Source organism: Eleutherodactylus coqui, chromosome 1 (assembly GCF_035609145.1).
Source record: "Eleutherodactylus coqui strain aEleCoq1 chromosome 1, aEleCoq1.hap1, whole genome shotgun sequence".
NCBI lineage: Eukaryota > Metazoa > Chordata > Amphibia > Anura > Eleutherodactylidae > Eleutherodactylus > Eleutherodactylus coqui.
In genome coordinates this window covers 377,306,894-377,331,039 of record NC_089837.1, presented here as the reverse complement: position 1 = coordinate 377,331,039, position 24,146 = coordinate 377,306,894, and the positions used below count along the sequence as shown (strand labels likewise).

The window sequence follows — 24,146 nt, the reverse complement described above, 5'->3', positions numbered from 1 at the left end:
TTCTTGGAGGAGTCATTGACACAGGGATTTTCTTACCTTTTCTCCCTACATTGTGGTTGTTTACTCAGTGTGCTCAATCAAAGACATGAACACTACAACTGTTTGTGCGTTATTAGTTCAGTTAGATTGTGTTTCCTATAATTATGACTAGGATACCAAATATTATTATTAATCAGTGCAGAAATCCAGGTAATTCCAAAGGGTTCTCTTACTCTTTATTCCAACTGGATATTGAAATATGTTCGGGCTGTTTATTTAGCTATGTTTTCAGCAATAACAATGTCAGCGTTTTTTTATAACCCCTTTAAATTTGTTTTTCACTCTTGTGTGCATATTGTAAGATTACTCGCTTATTAACAGCCGAGATGGCTCAGTACACCAGTCTCGCATGCGGTCACATGACTGTGTTTATGCCCTGCTTGTATGACATCTGGTACTATGAACGTGGTTAACTCTTGTCTCCCTCTCGCTGAATGAAACACTATGTCTGCAGTATGGTGGCTCACATTCATTCTGACTTAGTGTTGTTTCAATGGGCAGCATGGTGGCTCAGTGGTTAGCATTGCCTTGCTGCACTGAGGTCCTGGCTTCTAATTCACCTGCATGCAGTATATATGTTCTCTCTGGATACTCCGTTTTTTCCCACACTCCAAGAACATAATCGGCAAATATAGACTGCGAGCTACAATGGGGATGGGGCCCAATGTAAACGAGGACAATCTCTACACAGACTTGCAGTATATGTATACGCCATATAAAAGCATAATATAAAAAACACACAGCTTTTTAGCTGCTGCTTTGCCTGTGATAATCAACCACAGTAGATCCAAGTGTGGAGAAACATATAGGCATAATAATGGAGAAAGGATTTACTCTAGCTAAGAATTTTTAATGCAGGGTTCTGTATGTCCCTAGCTGCTCTACTTCGTCAAGGACTTCTGGCTTGAATTCTTCCTTTCTTTAGGCCTCACGCACACCACCCGGTTGGATTCTGCCTTCGAAATCCCATCCGCTACCTGGCTTGTGACCCCTGCATACCTGCCCAAATGGTTTTCGTCTGTGTTGCTAATGTGCCAGCCAGTGCTAGGCGATGACGCAGATTCCGTTTCCTTTCCTCAATGATGATTGCAGAAGGGCTGCGGTATGAACGGCTTCCATTGACTTTAATGGGAACCGTCCGCACGGAATCCAGCTTAAAATAGAGCATGCTGTGATTTTCCCCCACAAGCGGAAAATCACAATTGACTTCCGCTCGTGGGCATGGAAACTCACTTTTACATTGCATGCTATGGCCGGTATTTGCTGCGCAATCCAGAGGTGGACCCCTGCTCCGGATTCTGCAGTGCAAATCTGGCTGTGTGCAGGTGGCCTTATAATATAGAGGGTGTGTGAGGGAGGAATTGAAGAATCCAATTACTAAGATTCCTCAAGGACCTGGTTGTTAATGTTAATAGTTTCTTTGGTGGACCAACCAAATAATAGCTCTGTCTACACTTCAGTCTGGGGTGTGTCAAAGCCCAATTTATACGGTATATTTGATGTTTAATAAATTGCTTTTGTATTGCCAGTAGAGATGAGCGAGCGTACTCGTCCGAGCTTGATACTCGTTCGAGTATTAGGGTGTTCGAGATGCTCGTTACTCGAGACGAGTACCACGCGATGTTCGAGTTACTTTCACTTTCATCTCTGAGACATTAGCGCGCTTTTCTGGCCAATAGAAAGACAGGGAAGGCATTACAACTTCCTCCTGTGATGTTCCAGCCCTATACCACCCCCCTGCAGTGAGTGGCTGGCGAGATCAGGTGTCACCCGAGTATTAAAATCTGCCCCGCCCGCAGCTCGCCTCAGATGCATTCTGACAGAGATCAGGGACAGTGCTGCTGATGCCGGAGCTGCTATAGGGAGAGCGTTAGGAGTTATTTTAGGCTTCAAGAACCCCAGCGATCCTTCTTAGGCCATAGTTAGAAATCGCAGATCGCACCTATCGGCGATCTGCGATTCCTGTTCTCTTCTCTATATGCGCTCAATGGGGCCGGCGGCAGCAGCGCCGACCCCATTGAGAACATATAGAAGACAAATCATTCTTCTTTGCCACAGCTGTAACAGCTGTGGCAGAGAAGAACGATGTTTGCCCATTGAATTCAATGGAGCCGGCAATACAGCAGGTTCCACTGAAAGCAATGGGCTTCTGGCGTGCGCGGGATGAATTGTCGGGAAGGGCTTAAATATAGAAGCCCTTCCCTGCAATTCATCCAGAAATGTGTTAAAATAAAAAAAAAATATATACTTACCTTGTCCCGGCAGACGGAGTTCAGCCGCGGCGGCCGGCAGTGGGTGTGAAGGGGGTGTGAGTCAGACCTGCCTCTGATTGGCTCAGGCTGAGCCAGTCAGGGGGCAGGTCTGACTCACACCCCCTTCACACCCACTGTAGGCCGCGCTGAATTCCGTCTGCCGGGGCAAGGTAAGTATATATATATTTTTTATTTTTACACATTTATGGATGAATTGCAGGGAAGGGCTTCTATATTTAAGCCCTTCCCGACAATTCATCCCGCGCACGCCGGCAGCCCATTGCTTTCAGTGGAACCGGCTATAAGCATGTAACCCAGGAGAAGTGGCAGCGGAGTGTCATGCAGGCAGTGATTGTGCTTTGTTGGAGGTAGTGTGGTGCTTAGCTAAGGTATGCATTGCTAATGAGGGTTTTTCAGAAGAAAAAATTGTTGGGAGGGGGGGGCACTCTTGCTGCTATTGTGGCTTAATAGTGGGACCTGGGAACTTGAGATGCAGCCCAACATGTAGCCCCTCGCCTGCCCTATCCGTTGCTGTGTCGTTCCCATCACTTTCTTGAATTGCCCAGATTTTCACAAATGAAAACCTTAGCGAGCATCGGCGATATACAAAAATGCTCGAGTCGCCCATTGACTTCAATGGGGTTCGTTACTCGAAACGAACCCTCGAGCATCGCGAAAAGTTCGTCTCGAGTAACGAGCACCCGAGCATTTTGGTGCTCGCTCATCTCTAATTGCCAGTAATTGAAATGCGGTTAATTCCTAACATAACTTGTAATTGTGTGAGCATAGTCAACTTGGTGAATGCAAAATCTAATGATATAGGTAAATGAGTGGGCTGTATAGAGGGGACTGGGCACTTCTACGTCTCCCATACCAAATGGTGTGGCCTGCCTGCGTGCCAATTATACCACCTCGCATGAGTAAAACCCCTGCTAGGTTATATTACTTTTTATTAAGTCAAGCAATTGTAGACATGTTAGATAAGGTTCAGGCTTTCAGTCATACAAATAAGTGTCATACATAATTGTGACAAAAATCCTTTTAAAAGTGTGTCCTACGGCATGGGAACAGAACTGGCCCAGCCCACACGTTTTTTTTGCAATATATATTTGTTATATTGTTCCCTGTGAAGTGAGCAAATTATTCTGTACAAGATGGGTTCATTTTAACAGATTGTGTCCTGAAGTACAAGAGAGAGTGTTATGACGGTGATTAATGAAAGGCATAATACAGGAGGGAATGTAATTGAAATGACAGCTGGGAGCTTCGTGTACCTTCCCTGTTTTGATCAAAGGCAGTCAGATTTTTGAAAACAGAATCTTCTTTCCATTTTCTTCAGCTGAGCCATCCGGTGCTGGGCCAAAACAGTCTATACATACAGTTAATGTCTTTACATTTTCTGAGTTTCACTCAACCCCACCATGATGTTCTATAGTCTGTGTTCTGTATTCTATAGTACACTGCAATAGTTTTAGGCCGGTGTGGAAAAATGCTGCAAAGAAAGAAAGCATTCAAAAATAGAAGTGAATGAACAAAAGAGAAATCCTAAATCAAATTAATATTTGGTGTGACCCCTGTTTGCCATCATTTCTTCCGGGTACACTTGCACACAGTTTTTGAAGAATGTAGCAGGGAGGTTGTTCCAAACATCTTGAGAGAACTAAGCACAGATCTTCTGTGGATGAAGCTTGCTCAAATCCTTCAGTCTTTTTATGTAGTCACAGACCGCCTCAATAATGTTGACATCAAGAGTGTAGGGGGCCAAATCATCACTTCCTGGTCGTCTTGTTCTTCTTTATGCTGAAGATAGTTCTTAATGACATTGGCTGTGTGTTTGGGGTCATCGTCCCGCTGCATAATAAATTTGGAGGATGGATAAGTATTTCTCTGTATTGAGGACACTGTTAATCTTGACCAAATCCTCAGCTCTCTTTGTTGAAATGCAGACTCAAACTAGCAAGGAACCTCCACCATGCTTGACTGTTGCCTGCAGACAATCATTATTGTACGGTTCTCCAGCCCTTCAGTAAACAAACTGCCTTCTGTTACAGCTATATATTTCACATTTTCAGTCATCAGTCCAAAGCACCTTGTTACGTGTGCTGCTGGGATCTGTACTTCTAAGCTTCCTAGCAGCACAGCCCTCACAGGGTTAATTGATTGAGCTGGCTGGGTGTGGTACTTCCTGCTAGCCAATCCCCTGGGTCTGTGCTCACATATAAACCCAGCTAGCTCAATCAATTAAACCTGTGAGAGCTGTGCTGCTAGGAAGCTTAGAACTACAGATCCCAGCAGCACACATAACACGCCTGCTGCCAGTTCCTATGTTTCCATGCATGGTTGAGTCACTTGGCCTTTTTTCTGCATTGAAGGTATGGCTTTTTAGCTGCAGTTCTTTCATGAAGACCACATCTGGACAGACTTCTCTTAACAGTAAATTACTATACCTGGATCCCACTGGTTTCTGCCAGTTCTGAGCTTATGGCACTGCCAATTTCAAAGACAAATAAGCATAATGTGTTTTTCATCTGCTGCACCGACCACTTTGACTACAGTCCTCAACATTGCCTGTTTCTTTCTGCTTCTTAAAAAGCACTTAAACAGCACATTTTGAAAGCCCATTCTGCATTGAGACCTTGCTGATGCAGTATAACCTTGTGTCTTGTTGCTGTGCTTAGTCTTGCCATGTTGTATGACCTGTGACATGAAACTGTCTCCCACAACCTCACCTTTGTATCAGGGTTTGGCTGTTCCTCACCTAGTTTTAAGCCTCCTACACAGCTGTTTCTGTTTCAGTTAATGACTGTATTTCAACCTACAAATGAAAATGATGATCTTTATTATCTAGTTGGTATAATTGGTTAATCATATATCTAACTATAATTCTACAAAATCCATGACTTAGTGCAAGTGTGCCTAGAATAACTGATGCTGTTTTGAAGGCAAAAAGGGGTGGTCACACCAAATATTGATTTGGTCTAGATTTCTCTTTTTTTTCATTTAATTTGCATTATGGTAGTTGAGAAAAAATAAACTAAAGACCTCTATTTTTGAAAGCATTATTTGCAACATTTTTTCTACACTCTCCTAAAAACTGCACGGTATTGTAGATCATATTCTTTTTCTACATTTGTTAGCTGCATATGCTCTTCTAGAAGCTCCTGCATGCAGTATTTTATGGCCTAGGCACTGTGTGAGGATTAATTTGGTTGATTCCTCTGCAGGTTCCTCTGCCAGCAGTTCACTGTTAGTGACTGCTGGAAGCCTCTTTGATGAACTGTGAATTTATTTCACCTAGGGAGACTATGCTTTATAGTGTTACAATTGAATTAAATGTTAACGCTACATAGTCAGTAAGATGGCAGAAATAGACGTTACTAGTGTCAAAAAGTCTTTCTAATTCAACCCAGTGAGTTATCAAGGACTAATCTGAACTTTGGGAGAGACAGCTTCAGTCCTACTAAAAATAGTGTTCGATAAGTCACTACATAAATGAGGAGACCTACAGTGTTGGTGGTTATTGACCTAGTGAACATATTTCTTTGTAAGTACCTCTTTCAGCTTGGAGAATGGAGAATGGAATACATTTATTCATCCCTTAATTTACCCACCTGTCAAATTTGAAGGTGTTCTTTATATAGGAATCTGTTGAGAATTAAAGAAACCTCAAGCAGCACTCTCATACAGTCCCCATCTCATGCTGATACCATCTATGCTATTGAAGTTGCGGTAAGAACATTTGCTCTGCTATTAGTTTGGTCTATTAATACATTAACAGTTATCGTTAATGTAGACTTTCCAGTCTTCCTGTCCCCCCACTCCCACTCCAGCTTCATTTTCTCTATGGGCTATATGACAGATTTCGTCTGCCCATTACATCTGATCATAAAATATGTAATTGACACTATCCTTCTGATAAGCGTCTTTGCTTCTATAGCCTTGGAAGCTGGACCTGTCAGGATAAGGGCTTTGCAAGGGATTATTCCATGTTTTATATCTTTAAGCCATATTTATTCCTCAAATCATTATGAAAATTGAATCTCCACTTTGTAAATTGATTTTTTAACAAACACCTGGATCTTTTCTTCCTTATTAGAAAGTAATTGAAGCAGCTTCTATGTCTATAATTTATCTTGCAATCAATCATAATGATAGGTTGTTTTTTTTAGCTTTATGAAAGTGCTTTAATTATTTTGTAATATCTTGAAGTCATTACATTTTATTTCTACTGGAAAGTGTTTTGAGACTTCTCCGTCAGACATGTATGATAAGGGGAACGTGGGAAGGTATTCCTGCAGCAAAAGTATACAAGACCAGATATTGAGGATATGTGACAGGCCTGAACATTTGGAAATCCCTGGTCAATTACCATTTTGTCATTAAAGCATTCATGTTGAGTAGTACTTCATAATTAACACTGATTGGATTGATTATTACCAAGGAAACTGAGATAGACGCTTCATGAGATGGTATCATTGTTGCCGAGCAAACGGACAGATGTGTTCTTACCTTAGGGCTTGTGTAGAAGCAGACACAACACTATGGTAGGAATGGGTGCAGCAGACCTGTTCCTTACCACCCTTCTTCAGACATTGGGACAAGTGTGCCAAGTTTTAATCAAATGAACACTTGACAGCAGTAACCTAGAATTAGGATACTTATCAGGGTTGTCCAAGTTAGAGATAAATTGGAGAGAAATTAGGCAGGAAATGTTATAAAATAAGTTCTATACACCAGGCTTTACATGTTGCAGTAGGGACATGTCCATTTAAATACATGACTGCTGCAGCCAATCCCTGGCCTCAGCCGTCTCATGCCATAGACCACTGAGCTCTGTGATCGCCTGCAGCGGGAAGCAAAGCCTGACTCAGAGGACCAGAGTAGCAGTGCTGGATCCGTGAGGATTGGATTGGTGATTATAACTCATTTAATTATTTTTTTACCATTTCCCACCTTCCAAATTTTTCTCTGACTCTGACAATCCCTTTAACAGAAAACCTAAATATTAAAATTTTTCATATTTTACCCGCAGTTTTTCAGTTTGCAGGATTTTCCGAATATTCTTGAAACAATTTTGTAGAAATTCTTCAGAGATTACAGGGGTTATTTTTTTTTTCTGATCTCTTCCATATCCATTATTTTGTAATGTGCCCATCACATGTAAGCTAAATGAACCTTTTCACTGCTGTTAATAGAACTATAGTTGTGGTCCATCAGTGCTGGAAGTTGTATGTAGAACAAAACCGTGGTTAGATAATTCAGTTTTATCCTATTAGCTCTTTTTATTAAGCATGGTTTCAAAAGTAAGTGAAGCGTACGGCTGTTTCTTAAACTTTCAGTGTATTTTGTGGTTAATAAACAGCCTGAAATCCCCGTGTGCGAAGGCTGAAATGAAAGGCCCCATGTATTAAATTGCAAAAAGGAAAGAAATTGCAAACATTTGCAGGCAGATGCAGTGAATTGGAGCCTCAGGGCATAAGAAGTGTCACTTTCTCAAACAAGTGTTTTTCATTATTTAATCTGAAAGTACTGATGCACAGACCATATATAATGCATACACACACCAACATACCCCTAATCCACATTGAGGATATACACTACATTGTAGGTCTGAAAAATTCAACTCCCTTTACTAATGTGTGCAGTTTTTTAGTATTAAGAAAACATGAAACCGATCTTAAAGCCTTATTATATGGACCCGTTTTAAAACATCTACTAACCGAAATGCCGAAATCCACTTTAAAGATTGCTAATAGCTTGGGTATAGTTGTTTCTGCAGGCAATTTAAAAGAAGTATGCCCAAAGAGAATAGGGGAGTTCAGATAGCTGGGAGATCAAATTGTTCCTAGGAATGTGTGAAACGTTCTGGTTCTTTCTGCTGAAATCTAGTAAGTGTACCACCAGCGCTCCATGGCCGGCGAGATCCTGTTCGATGTTTAATCTTTGGAGCTCGGCATTTTGAATCGGTAACAACTTCACCTTTTCAGATAATTTCTTTATAATATGCATCAGAAGAAGCAGAGGAATCACACAAACGTTTCTTAAGAAAAAAAATAAACTCTACTTACTGAAATTGTGAGTATTGAAGTTGACAATAATTCAGCTTCAGCTGACAAAACTTTGGAAGGCCCTCAAAAGTTTTTTTTTTTGTTTTTTTTACGGAAATCGGTTCAGGTGGCATTTTTGTAAGCCATCATTAATGTAAAATTTCGAAACAAGAGTATACAAAAAAATGTGGGCAGTATAGTACAGCCTATGTGGTTGTTCTAACAGCTGCAGTCCTTTTGTGGTAGCAATATTTCCATCATCTGATAAATTTTTCGTGATCATTAAATATCCTGTATCAGAGGGAAAAGTTTGCCTAGAGAAGGTATCATGGGGTTAATGAAACGAGAAATCAATGCTGATTCATTAAGTAAAATTTCCAAAAATTGCCAGTTTCTGATTGAGTCATCCTCTTGTGCTGCAAACACAGAACCATTCTGTTCTATTTAGCTGTCACTAAACCCACTCCTAAAAATGCAGTTCAGTGCAAGGGTTGTCAACTAATTTTCCACAAATTCTTAATGACATGTATATGTGCATTAGTCACATTCCCCAGTTCCGCTCTTCCACAAGTCTGCTCGTGTTATTGCCAGGAGGAATAGTGCTGCAGTTCCCCTGGGGTCTGGCAGTGATGTTGTGCGCAGAATTGTGGCAGGAAGGAGATATAGCACCGTAGCGTAAGCAAAGATTCCAGTAAAAATTAAAAATGAGCCCAATGACATGCACGAATAAGCATTTTCTTTATATAAGGCATATACATGGATGCAGGTAAAAGAAGTCTTACAAATACGGTATTCTGTTTTATACAATGTATCACTGGTAAGCCGTATTAAACAGTTAAATCCTGTTGGATGATTGAGTGTAATTGAAGCTCTGTTCGAAATGCTGTATAGCCACCCTCCATTTGCTGCTCTCGCTGGGACAGTAACATATCTGTTTTAATGACAGGTTCTCTTATCAAAAGAAAATCACAATATTTGCAGCAATGCCGGGTTGCTTAGTGCCACCACACAGTGAAAGATGCTTTGCATGATAATTTCCCTGTAAAATAATGAATGGATTTCAATTCTTCCTCCCTGTGATCTAAGCTTTTTTTGCATCTGCGGTACATACAAATCCACAAATGTTCTTTTTTCATAAATACAGCATGCTGTTTTACCCATTGTAAGAGACTATTGGAAGCTTAGCAAGTTCATAACCATAATATAGTAGTGAGATGTGATCCAAAATGAATCCTCTTATGTTTGTCCCTCATTAAATCTTTGAGTATAAACTCTTTAAATACAACAGATGGTTATTTGCTGCATTAACATAGCTCATTAATTCCAGTTACTCCCTAGCTACTGGTAGGGAAAGGAGCCGCGTACATGTCAGCCTGCTTCATTCTGGCGCCTGCTTTTGAATATCTAAGCATGAGATGACCAACTTGAACTGATACGGTTATATCTGACATACATCTGGTTCAGCAAGAGCATATGTTGTTTAGCGTATGTATCTCTGTGTTTATAAAGGGCGTAATCAAGGTTTTATATGATAAATCCTGCCCGCGTTTGTTTAGCAAAAAAATATACGCGAAGGAGTATCTTAGTATCCGAGTCACTGTTCTAAAATAATGTAAGATGAGAGGGGGGAAAAAAGCTGAGCATGTGCTTGATAGTTCCAAAGTCTATATATCAATGTTTTTTGGTTTGGAAACCTTATTTTATTTTCTCCTCCCTTATTCTACATGTGGGAGCGCAATGGCCTCGAAATGCGTCTATTGTTATGCTGCAGTAATTCTTACTAAAAAAACAGAGGAGTCGAGTTTAGAAACATGTCTCTTGCCTCTTTAGGAAAAGGGACAGTATTTATTGGGACACACACAGGTCTGCTACATTACATGCCACAGACGCACAGAGCTCTGCTACATTACATGTCACGGACAACCACAGCTCTGCTAGAGGCACATGTCTCTCTCACACACGCACACACACATCTGTACTACATACATTTTGTCCGCCTGTGCGGGTTTAGGATATGTGTTGATGTCACCGTCATGTGACCCCCAGACTCCTCCCATACAGGTGATCAGGGAAATGCGGTGGATATAGTATATCTTGACTTTACTAAAGCATTTGACAAAGTATCTCATACCATACTTATTGAAAAAATAACAAAATATGGGATTGACAAGGTAACTGTTAGGGAGATTCACAACTGGCTGAGTGATCGTACTCAAAGAGTGGTCATAAATGGCTGTACATCCAAGTGGAAGAATGTATCAAGTGGAGTACCACAAGGCTCTGTCCCAGGCCCGGTGTTCAACATTTTTATAAATCATCTGGAGAAGGTAGTTGATGGGAAACTGATCAAATTTGCCGACGACACAAAGCAAAGAGGAATAGCTAACACTGGGAAAGGGAGAGAGAATATTCCAAAAGATCTAGAAAAGCTTGAGCAGTGGGTGACGACTAACAGAATGGTATTTAAGAAGGAGAAATGCAAAGTCCTATATCTGGGCAGGAAAAATGAAAAAAGCACATACAGAATGGGAGGAATTGAGCTAAGCAACAGTACATGTGCAAAAGACTTGGGTATACTAATAGATCATAGACTGAACATGAGTCAACAATGTGATGCAGCAGCCAAAAAGGTAAACTCAATTCTGGGATGTATTAAGAGATGCATAGAGTCTCAATCACGTGAGGTAATTATCCCCCTCTACTCTTCCTTAGTCAGACCTCATCTGGGATACTGTGTCCAGTTCTGGGCACCCCACTTTAAAAAAGACATAGACAAACTGGAACAAGTTCAGAGAACAGTTACAAAGATAGTGAGCGGTCTGCAAATCATGTCCTATGAAGAACGGGTAAAGGATCTGGGAATGCTTAGCTTGCAAAAAAGGCTGAAAGGAGACTGAATAGCTGTCTACAAATATCTGAAGGGCTGTCACAGTGCAGAGCGATCATCCCTATTCTCATTTGTACAAGGAAAGACTAGAAGCAATGGGATGAAACTGAAAGGGAGGAGACACAAATTAGATATTAGAAAAAAACCTTCTGACTGTAATAAAGTGAAGCAGCAGTGATGGTGTCATCAGAGGCGGAGGCCAGAGCCCAGGTGACTGATCACATGACAATGACATCATCACAGGGTCTGTGAGCACACTGCTGCTGTCAGGCACTGCATGTTTTATGCTGTAGGACCTGTAATGACATCGCCATCATGTGATCAGGGGCAGAGCATCAGAAGTACTAACACATGGAAAAGTTGTCATTAGTAGTTTGATTGCACCTACAACCACTTTTTTCCCCACATTTATTCACTGTTCTAAAATAGTCTGTCACTTCTTTTGAATACTTTAGGCAGTTGACAAACTGGCAGGATTTCCAACCTCATAGGAATCAGTATTGCAGATTATAAGTGATTAGAAGGATACATGTATACGTAGTGTACTACATACAGATTGTATGCACAGAAAATCTGCAGTGTAATACAATACCAGTAATTTACATGAAATCTTTACAAATCTCATCTACATGCTGCTGCTATTTACTGCGTATAAATTGACATTTGGTGCAGATTTTGAGATTCACGGTATGTCATTTTTTTCTGTGGATTTTCAGTAGGGTAAAATTGGTGACACAATCCGCATGTATCACTAGTGTATATTGCTGCACCATCATGGGTATGTACCTGCACTGAATTTTTAGCATGATTTTTTTTTTTGCTAAAAAGTACATCTCAGTTTTATAGTCCACAGTCAGGGGGACTGAGCAGTGCCAGATTGCCCCCTTCTTTGATTACTTCTTTAATTATTGGGTAGAGTTTACATAAAGCACTCTGCCTGGTCACTAGAAGAACTGCTTGGCTGTTTATACAGTAGCTGCCTACCCCTACCTGTATTCTTGTTGTATTCCTTTTGTGTGGAGAACAAAACAATATGTGCTGCCTGTCCACTGTGTGCCAGCCGTTTTTTGTTTTTTTTTTGTACAACATTTGAGCAATTTATAAAAAAAAATTAAAAATCTCATAATCAACTCATTTAAAGCAATCAAGGACTGGCAAGACTATTGTTCTCCTTGGAACCACAATGAATAGTGAATCAGTAAATCTGCGGATTTGAGGTGGTTCTGTCCAGGCACCAACTTTTTTTTTCTTTTGAGTATAGCATCTACACCATCTATAAAAATAGCATTTAACTTGTGTTTGTGAGGAAAAAGTTGAATAGCCCTAATCCTTTAGAACCCATCTCTGCATTGTTTGAAGAGGTGCACCTTGGTATCACCACGTGCCCTCACAAAAATCTACGCCAGGTAAGAGCTGGACTGGGTTTCTGGTATAATTGGCATAAATTATACATAAATGTGTTGATCCAGTCTTGCCACGCCCCCTTCCCAACAAGGCATGCCCCTTTTTCAGGTAAATGGCATAGAGCGGTGTTGTGCAAACAGACCTTGTCCATGCTGAATTTAAATATAAATAGTAGTATCCAAGAACATCATTCTCATTTGCATACCTCACATGACCACACAATGCTGGGCTCTACAGATAACTGATATGCTACATTTGAAGGGCTTGTGTAAAGAATGATTAAAGTCCACTTTTACTGAAAATTGATCATTTTGATTTGCAAGTTTCACAACACATGAAGCCTGAAGCATTCAATGAAATGGAACATTGAACACAGTAGTACATGCAGGGAGCATTTCCAAAACTTCAAACATGGCTAAAAGTTATTTAACAAAAGAAAACATTTTAATCTTTCCCTTAACCCCTCCCACTCTGTGACATACATGTATGTATATGTACATCACAGGTGTGCGGGTTGGGTATGAAAGAGGGTTCTGCATTAAAGGCGGGTGCTGATGATTTGAAACAGCTGACACCGCCCACAAAAAGCCACTGGCTCTGACTGCAGCTGTTTGACAGCCTACATGCGCTGTCAATCTTGACCATTGCAAGGAACTCGTCAATTAAATGAGGGATAAAATATTGAACCGGCAGCATATAGGGATGCAATAAAATAGTGATTTATTCTCCCATCACGAGATAGTAGCGACGTTACGGCCTTCCTTGTCCAATTCACCATGGATCCCCCTTGATGTGATTGTAAAGTGCTGATGGTTGCCATTGCATCCCTAGGATTATTGAAAGCTCGCAGGGTTGCCATGTATGTAACTATATTACACCCTGCCTGTTAAAATACAATATACTGCAATATTGTATTATATTGCAGACGCAATCAAATGATTGCAAGTTTGAGTACTCTAGGGGACTAAAAAGAATGTAAAATTAAAGGGGTTGTCCCGCGCCGAAACGGGTTTTTTTTTTTTTCAATAGCCCCCTTGTTCGGCGCGAGACAAACCCAATGCAGGGATAAAAAAAAACAAAACGGGTAGTACTTACTCGAATCCCCACGCTCCGGTGACTTCTTACTTACCTTGTGAAGATGGCCGCCGGGATCTTCACCCTCGGTGGACCGCAGGTCTTCTGTGCGGTCCATTGCTGATTCCAGCCTCCTGATTGGCTGGAATCGGCACACGGGGCGGAGCTACGAGGAGCCGCTCTCTGGCACGAGCGGCCCCATTCAGAAGGGAGAAGACCGGACTGCACAAGCGCGTCTAATCGGGCGATTAGACGCTGAAGATTAGACGGCACCATGGAGACGAGGACGCCAGCAACGGAACAGGTAAGTGAATAACTTCTGTATGGCTCATAATTAATGCACAATGTACATTACAAAGTGCATTAATATGGCCATACAGAAGTGTATAACCCCACTTTGTTTCGCGGGACAACCCCTTTAAATCAAAATGTTTAAAAATGAAAAAAAAACACGTTTTACCATTTTCCCCATGAAGTGATCTAAACTATAAAAAATAAAAATAATTGGTATTGTCGCATCTGAAAAAGGCCATACAATCTAAATACCTCATTACTTATTGTACAAGAAGAAGGGGTTATCTGCAAAATGGCAGATTTTGTTTAAAATGTAAATAAGTGGACTTTGTTCATTTTTTCGCCAAACTCTTTATTTCTTATATCCTCCTATTTAAATTGAATGATTCAATGTGTTCTCTAATGGGGCCAGTTTTACATTGACTTTAAAGATGGTCATATACAGATTTATCCTACAAAACCCATTCTCTAGGGTGTATTGATTTCTTTCTTAAAAGCTACTAAATGAATTCAGCCTGATCAACATCTTGTTGATGGTATTATTCTCACATTTATAAGGTGTGCAGTACGTCTTCCAGATAGTGTTTAGGAACCTGCTGTATATTTATAGATTGAGAAGTGAAATTCGCTCCACATTAGGGGTGCCCAACATGCGGCCTACTATGCCAATCGTCTGGACACAGAAATATCTATATGTAGCTGCTCACATTTAGTTTTCGTGTCAGTGCGAAAAGGAGTAGCACATAGCAGGGCAACAGGACTGGACTAATACTAATGGAGCCCTATGTAGTCATGTTTGGGTCCCTATATATTAGGACAAGTACTAAGGGTGCAGTGTGTACTCATGTCTGGGTCCCCTATATATTAGGACAAGTGCTAAGGGTGCCCTGGGTAGTCATGTCTGGGTCCCCTATATATTAGGACAAGTGCTAAGGGTGCCCTGGGTAGTCATTAGAGATGAGCGAGCATACTCGGTAAGGCGATATACTCAAGAGAGCATCGCCTTTTTCGAGTACCTGCTTGGGGGGGGCTGCGGGGGTGAGCGGGGGGTTGCAAAGGGAATCGAGGGGGGAGAGAGAGAGAGAGGAAGTGCATTCTCGGTAGAAGGAAAGCTTGCTTTTATATGTTACTGTAATGTACTGAATGTAAAAAGTACTTTTTTATTCTAGAGCTGAAAAGCCACACTTTTTTCTATTAGCTGAAGTGAACAGAAGGACATCGGTAAACAACTGTCCATTCTATACCTGCACTCTCCCTTTTACACAATTATTGGTTTAAAAACTACCATTTCAGTTATTTTTAAAATACCATTGTTATAACCCCTACAAATTCAAGTAAGTGTAGGACGTATGTACAGTTAGGAAAGGTAATCCCTCCGTTGGCCCTGATTTTTCCCTTATAGGTTATTCAGGGGGTCCATCGGTACCCACTAGAGTATCATAGATATCAGGACTCTGTTCTGTAACACGTTCCTTTTGATTAGCATTAGAAACGTTTTTTTTATATTATTTATCTATTAATGTATTTATTAATGTAAACACAATCTTAAATATCTCTGTAAGACCCCCTTCACATCTGCAGCCCACAGTTCTGGTCTATTTACAGTGTTTGTCTCTGTTCTCGGAGCCAAAAAACTGAAATACCAGAACTGCAATATCTGACACGAATTGAACCCAAGTGATGCCAAACGGACCCATTGACTATAATGGGGTCTGTCCTGCCGGTGTTCTGACTGGATGAAATACTGCACTATTTCATCCTAGACTTTGTGCTGGATCTGCACTGGGGGTTCTGATTGGAGTCTCCGACACAGATGTGAATGGGTGTTACTTTTTTTTTTTTTCTTCTTAATTTGTATAAAATTATTCTGATGATACTGTTAACAGGTTTATTGAATATTTATACTTCTGGTGTTTCCATTCAGTGGCTGGAGTGCACACGGGTGTACTTTTTGTGATATTGTATACTGAGATGTGGATAAGGTTGTTTGTATATTTGCATGTTAATGAGCAATGATATAGTTGGGGAATCCATGTATTAGAGCGCAAAACTACCTTTGCTATTCATTTGTTAGGCGGCTATTATGATGTTAATGAGCTGTTGAGCCTGTAAAGTACACCTTTGTGCTCTCAGTGTACCAAAAGTAGGTACTCACAACCCATTCTAAAGATTCATGTTCATCTGTTATTATTCTAGTTGCCGGCTTCCAGGCATTAAAAGGAGAGGTTTTTTATATCGAGTAAGAAACAAGTGAATGCAACAAAAAGATTAATGGATTGTTTTTATATAAAAAAAATGCATGTTTTTCTGTTTGCTACCCATATAGGCAATGTTAATCAAAGGTGCAGCTTTGCATGCATGCTTGTTAGAGGAGCAAATCAGAAAAAGAACTGATACACTATGTTATGTCTATTTGCAAGGCCTGAGGGAGGGGGCATGGAGAAGTCTTGCATCATCCCTACAGGACCTGCACAAGGTATTACACTGTGTATCATTTTTTTCTGGACTGTTCCTTTAAATGATATCCAAGAGTCTTTCTTCATCTTCCTCCTTAGAAAGTCTGCCTGTATAATTTAGCATACTTGTTGGTGGGGTGAATATGGACAACCAAGCTTAAATGTAAAGTATGACTTTACAAATTCTCTGTGTTGGTACTTGAAATACCTATATTTTTGCTTTCGATAACGTATATGATATACATTTAGAACCACTTTGGATTAAATTGTATTTTCTTACTGGCTTTACTTACTGCAGGTTCATGATGGATGTGCGTATTGACTTAGATATGTTTTTTTTCTTCATTAACAGCACTTTTGCCCTATTTAAATGCAAGTATGTCTCCTTTAATTATTTCCACTAGTTTAGCTTCGCTAGCCTAGACGTCTTGTGTAAGGTAGCTGTTTCTTTAGTTGCTTTCTAGTTTTGTGTTGTATATAGCCATACATATGCCTTCTTAGGGCTTATTCAGACGACTGTATATCGGCTGGGTATTCATGGCCGGCCGATATACGGTGTCCCTCTCTGCAGGGGGGGAGGAGGCTGGAAGAGCCGGGAACAGTGCACTGAGCTCCTGCCCCTCTCTCTGCCTCTTCTCCACCCTTTCTCTGCCTCTTCTCCACCCTCTCTCCGCCTCTTCTCCACCCCCTCTCCGCCCCTTGGCACTATTTGCAATGGAAGGGGTGGGGCGGAGCGAAGTCTCGGAACTTCGCTCTGCCCCCATCCCACCCCCTCTCATTGCAAATAGTGCTGAGGGGTGGGGGAGAGGCGGAGAGGGGGCGGGAGCTCAGTGCACTGCTCCCGACTCTTCCAGCCTCCTCCCCCTGCAGAGAGGGACGCCGTATATCTGCCGGGCATGAATACCCGGCCGATATACGGTCGTTTGAATAAGCCCTTATGCTGTATTTAGTTTGCATGCATTTTAGATTTATTTTTCAATATGTATTCTGATTATTCTCCATTGTTCAGGCTTTGGTATATTTCTCAGTGCTGTACAGTGAGTGCACTTATAGTTCATGTCCATATGAGGCTCACAAATCTAATTTTATATATAATATTGTCAGTCAGAAGTTTTCATGTCGATTTATTTTAAAGATGAAAACTATTCTGATAAGTAAATTGGTAATATCCAGCGCCCGGATTATTGCAGTTTGTGTTTGCCTCTTATTTTACATTCTTTTCTTGTAACAAGGAATAGAATGGGAAAGGAAGCCAGGCTGCTTACGTCCTCGCAGCTCCATTCACCTAGATTAGTGTTAAAAAAAACCCACATTCTCTGCAGCTGCTTCTGTTTATTCAGGATGTGGGATGTCTACAGTCATAGCTACTGTTTTGCCTGATTTATTTCATTATTTTCTTCTTCTTTTAGCCATGCACAATAATTCTTTTCAGCTGGAAATCATACAATGAAACACAGTTGATTCCATATATTTTTTTATTTCACTCAAGTGTAAATGTAACACATAAGTTAAACTTGTTAATACAACAATTCTGTTTATTAGCGTTTTAAGACAGCATATCGATATATGTATAGTTTACAATACAAACCTGGAATTTCAACTTTTTAAGCAAAGTGACATCGAAATTAAATATATTTCAGTAATGCAAAAATGTATGATTTCTGATGATGAACTAGATTTGATGGGTAGTTGACAAATCAACCAAGTAGTGTAAAATGAATAATTAAATACATCATCTGATACTATTAAAGCCATTTCAAGTTGGATAACTCACAATTAGCTGCTATGAGCAAGGAGTGCTTCTTCATTATTTTTCTCCCTGTAGCAGTGTACAGTGCCTGCCACTTATCTCTTAGTTTCTCTAAAGCAGGGGAATCTTGTCACCTTGAACCACCCCTGTAAACTGCAGTAATGAATGAATCGTTTAAAGGGCACTGATATGAAATCTATCGATCTACACCCTCATTGGTGCTCCCCTACCACCTGCACACAAACGGCTGTGTCATGCATAGAGAGGATTAGTCCGCTATATACATCAGCATGCATCACACAATGGTTTGCAAGTGCATAGCAAGGAAACAAGAGTGGGTGCAAAGAAACAAATTCTAGATTTGAAATCTGGTTTCTAGCAGAGTCTCTTTAAGATGTCATAACATGAAAAAGGCATTCTCTTTTAAAGGGAACCTGTTACCACCATTTCACCTCAAAATTAATTTCACTGGATGAAAATGTAATCCTCTCTAATGCCCTCTCTTTCTGTAATGAGCCCCTGTACTTCCACAGTTAGTTTCCAAAGTTATCCCACACAGTATGCAAATGAGCACAGAAGAGTCAGCAGGCCAAGAAGAGCTGTCAAGCTAACCACAACCCCCTTTCTCTTCATAGACAGGATTTCTTGTGTAACAGGGGCTGTCAGGAACTGTCTATCAAGAGAAAGGGGATGTGGTTAGCTCAGCAGCTGATTAATTAATATGACTCTTCTTGGCCAGATGACTCTTCTCTGCTGATTTGCATACGACATGGGATAACTTTGCAAAGTATTTGCGGAGGGACATAGGCTCATTAAGAAGGGAGGGCATTAGGAGTGATTGATTTTTCATCCCCATTGGCCAATGAAGTTAGTTCTGGGGATGACATGAAGCTGGCAGGTTCCCTTTCAATTGGAAAGGGAAGCGGTTTCATGTTGTTCATTGCATGAAGTGAATGTTCACCTTTTAACATCATGTAATTTTTCCATTTACTGGTATATCAGTATAGAGGTCAGAGCTTCATTTTCTGACACTCAGCTCAAAATCCCATCCAATGGAAATACTATTAGAAGATAAACGAAAGTCTGCAGTAAGTTCCCTGTATTGATGGCAGCAGTTATCCAGAATGTTGTATGTGAATCTACTGACTATATCTATGACATCCAGAGCTCTGTATCATTAAAAACAGAGCTCCAACCCCTAAAAAAATCTCTTAAGAAATTCTGCACACAGTGTTGGTCCTTTTCACTTCAAAGCAAAGACAGATGCTAGTTTAAGGTTCTCCGCGTCTTGTGTATTTTGCGTAGTTCTCTTATGAGGTCTGCACTGTTATAACAAGTTTGTGTACACTTTTCAATTGCGCTATCAGTGGACCTCTAGACTCCCTCAAAAACATGATGACGCCAAACTAACTTTTTGTTGCTGCAACCAAATCATGTGTGTATTTTTTTGTAGGTTTCCCCACAACAGCAGCCTATGGACCAGTAGCAGCAGCAGCAGTGGCAGCAGCCAGAGGATCAGGTAGGTGGCCTTGTAAACTACGTGAAGCACACAATAGTACTAGATAGAAGTAAGTTACATGGTTGGTCTGTTTTAAGTGCCTGTTGCTGATTATAGTCATTCATTTCCTTTGCAAGTTAAAGGTGAAGTATCAGGTTTGATCCACAGGTCGTCCCTTCTCAAGTAAGTTACAGTTGCTGTCAAAAGTAGAAATAGCGACATAACTAGCTCTTTATAATACTTAGTTGGTTAATTTATGGAAACTGTACTTAATATTGGTAATAGTAATTGAAATTGCTATAAAAAGCTATTTCTTTAACCCATTTGTAGTTGTAGTGTACAAGTTTAAGATCAAATCCTTTAACTTGACATAAAGAAGAGCCACCAAACATGAATCAGATGTTGCCTTATATAAATAAGATATCAATAATATTCACAGATATAGAATGAAATCTAACAGGGTTACAAAAATAGAGATAGCTGCCAATTTACCCTATGAGAGATCAGTGCAGGGTCCTTTAATAGGATTTAAAGGAGTTGTTCAATTAAGAAAACCAATTTTCATATACTCTATTGGAAAATTCCTATTGCAGTGTGATGCCTTATTCTGGATTGTCACATCTTCGCTAGAGAACAGTTACATAAACGTGTCTGGAACACCTACTGTATCCTGTCCTGCATTATAGGAGCAACCCATTAATCTGAAGGCTTAATGTCACCTGCAGTAACACTGCAGGGAAACTGACCTCTTGCTGTATGCCAGCTGTACCCATAGGTTGCAGCTGATCAACGGGAGGGACAGCAGGGAGACACCTTGTAATCTACTTATTTTTGAGGAACCCTTCAAACAGGGAATGGCCAAAGCCAATAACCTCCTTAACCCCCCTCCCCCCTTCCCCTTACCCAAATATTTTCTTAAAGTAGGCGCATTGTGGAAATGCTACCCAGAAGTTTACATAACAATTCTGCATCAAAATGCAATATTTTGTTGAAAAAAAAAAAAAGATTGACAGAAGCAAGGTACAAGATGCACAAACCCCTGCTTATAGAAATAATTAGAAAATGTATAGGTTTTATACATATGGCTTATGTTTATGTCTACATACACATATATTTGCATATTCCCAAGAACTAAATATGCCAAAGATTTCCAAGATCCAGATGCCAGTAAACATCTGAATCGCTGAGTAAACAAATTTCCTGACATGGGGCAGGGGGTGATTAGATATGCAACTACTCATTATTCTCACTCTTTAGAAATTAAAAAGAACCCCCCCCCCTCTTCCCTCAAATGTGACAGTGAGGTAACTCATATCCTCCGCAATTGGTAAAAGGATGGTAACATAAGGAAAACTTTCATTGGAGTCATTGGAGGCTGTACAGAGGGAGAGATGACAGTATCAGGTTGTCATCGTCCTAGTGTTACTTGTAGCTTTACCCTTCCTGCCCTTCACTTGTACCCTTTATATATACACAGCTCCAGAAATTAAAAAAACTCTCTATGCTGGTCTCAGACTTCAAATAAGCCTGCTAGCATTTGAAAGCTACGATTCTGAGCTTTAATATGATGCTCTAATCTCAAGCCCTTTTATCCGAGCCATAAGTGTTTAAAGCCATAACACGTTCCACATATCCTTGGCGGTGAAAAGGTTAAAGACAATAGGTGGATAAGATACATATATATATATCTGTGAATGTTATTAGTAGCTTTTATAGATAAGCCAGCATGTATTCTATTTTTGGTGGTCCTTTAAGGACTGTCTGGCCATAATATGCATTTTACACCAACTTTCCTTAAGCAGGTTTTGGAGGAAATCAGAAACAGAAGATGGATTTCAATTATCACATGTTAGCCATCTTCCATTTGATTCAAAAAAGCATCACAGAAAATGTCACTAAAGAGCATCGGTTTCTGTTTTATTGACTTTTAATGTAATGTCTTGGAAGTATGCAATTAGATAATGATTAAAGGAAATAAATTTTAATTAGTTGTGAAAGAGTTTAAAGGGTTTAGCAGCTTCTAAACAAGTCTGGGGGAGTGGAGATTGTAGACATGCTCACAGACGTCTTTGAGCAATCATATTTACTGCTAGTCAGCGATGAACATGAGGTCACATTACAAGCCAGACCGCTCTCAGCATGTAGATAAAAGGGTTAACTTGTATATTCAAAAGGACTGGATAGGGGATGAACCCATGGTGAATATAATCATGTAGCATTAAATGTTAGTAAACACGAGTTAAGCCTCTGTTCATATCTGCACTGTTCCTTCCGTTTACAATGGAATCCACCACACTCTGTTGGATCTGTTGCACCATTGAGATGCAATGTGTTCTGCCGGGTTCCACTAAGGTGTCCATTGTTTTGGTGGTAAAAACAGTGCTGCATGCTGAATTAGTTCTCTCCTAACGGAGCCTCTCATGTAGATGTGAACAGTGCCTAACTTATCAAAGATCGAGACATAATTTTGAAGACAATCACTTTTACAAACATTGCTCTGCAAAAGCATGCTGAAATGACATTGTAATGACAGATGTTCTTTAAATGGGAACTCCAGTAGACTGTTTGGACTGTTATCCAGTCTAAAAACTTTCTCTGCTCTGTTTCATCCTTTCACCTTTTACCAGTGATTCTTCACACCCTCTCATAAACATCCCTTGTTATATTGCTACCCATTAGCTGCCCAAAGACATACGACTTTGGAAACAGATGGACAGTCTAGATTTTGTTCGAGTTCTATTGCTTTCCTTGAGATAACTGGAACTAGAGGTAGATAGATGCTGCTTATAATCTTACTAGTAATTATGAAAATATAGTACCAGTGTAGCTGTGCTACATGCACGTGACACACGCACAGTATTGCTACATACATTGTTCATCCCATACAACAGGGATCAGACACAGCATTGGAGATTAAGGACTTGTGATGATGTCACCGGCATGCTCCACCCTGATCACATGACTCATCAGCAGACTTCAAACCCCCTGAGGCCTCAGTTGCTCTGAAATACTAATGAACAGCAGCCGTGTATGTACAGGACCTATGATGTCAATGTCATATGATCAGGGGCAGAGCATGTAACTCCCTCACTGGGGATGAAGGACCTTTGATGACATCACAGTCATGTGATCAGGGGCAGAGCATGTAAGTCACTCACAAACCCACTCACGCACAGACGGGCAGGTCGTCGTTAGTATTTTGATATTTTATTGGGAGGAATTCAGAGTTGATAAGAATTTGGTATAATTTACACAAGATCAAAGCTTATCAGTATGTTATCTAAATCAGGATGGTCAGGAGCGGACAGTTTGAGAAGAAAAAAGAGTTAGAAAATCATCATTCATTATAGCGGCATTCTGTGGTTTGAACTTAAATGTTTGAACCAAAGCAGCAGCATTGACAGATGTCATCTCCTTTATCCATCTAGCAATGACCATATAATAGAGACCAGCTATTGTTCTCATACCTTACTGGCTGGCTCATGCTTTTCTCTAAGTTTACAAATACTACCCGCTTTGTCATGATTAAAGAGGACCTGCCAGCTCTCAGGACAGGTCTGTATTCCCCTGAGACATCTTTATTCTACATAAAAATTACAATGCTAGAGCGCCTTTTTTTTAGGACCGTACATAGGGTTGTTCCTCTAGGATATGTGTAAATACATTGACAACTGGGTGTTAGCATGCATTTTATCAATGGGGTATGTCCCTACAATCTTTAATGCTGTTCAACCTGTGGTAGTGAAAGTGTCAGACTTTGTGGATAGTGAAGAAGAAATAGATAAGGAAGTTCTCCATGTAAAGAACCCCACGATGAGACACAATGTGAGAGTCGGAAAAGCGTTCACCTTGACCAGCTCTGCTAGTGGAGAAGCCCAAAGGCTGATTTTATAGGGAAAACCATTGTGAGGAAGGAATGGTAAAATAGTTGTCAATTTAGTAATACATTTCCAGTAACTATAACAGAGGACCAGTATAGAGTTCCAAGAAAAGATTCTAGAGAGAGGTTATTTAACTTGGAGAATACAAGTACTTAAATAGATATATCAGAAGGACTGACGGGTCGTCTTTAAATACCCATTTGTATGGTGGTGTAGAATAGTCAGCAGGAAATTCTGTGCATTTAATAACTGGAGTTCCCTTTTAATGGCATTAGTCATTACTGTCCATTGTGAGTGATCAGCGCTGCCTGCTTACCTTGTAAAACCTTTTCGATAATGAAGGCATCAATACATATTTTGACTTGAAACTTTGCCAGTTCTTAAGCAGCTTTCTCAATAATAAAGACAAACATGTCTCCTCTTTCTGTGTTTCACATCCTTCCTCCTGCTTCATCCACTTGTTCTTTGGCAAATGCAATTATTGTGTTCGCATGCGATCTGTTCGCTGTCCTCTTCTAAACACTTGAAATTTCTCTAAAGGGGTACATAATATCTTAAAGGCTT

The 24,146-nt window shown here is 40.3% G+C and overlaps 1 protein-coding gene across 3 annotated transcripts in view; it reads left to right on the top strand.

Annotated features, from left to right (window-relative positions):
- Positions 1-24,146, top strand: part of MSI2 (musashi RNA binding protein 2) — a 614,965-nt gene that overhangs the window by 526,459 nt on the left and 64,360 nt on the right. For all 3 annotated transcript variants that reach the window (XM_066578790.1, XM_066578773.1, XM_066578782.1), the window contains one exon: positions 19,657-19,722. In XM_066578790.1, coding sequence (XP_066434887.1) covers positions 19,657-19,722 — 66 coding nt within the window. The remainder of the gene's footprint in view (positions 1-19,656; positions 19,723-24,146) is intronic.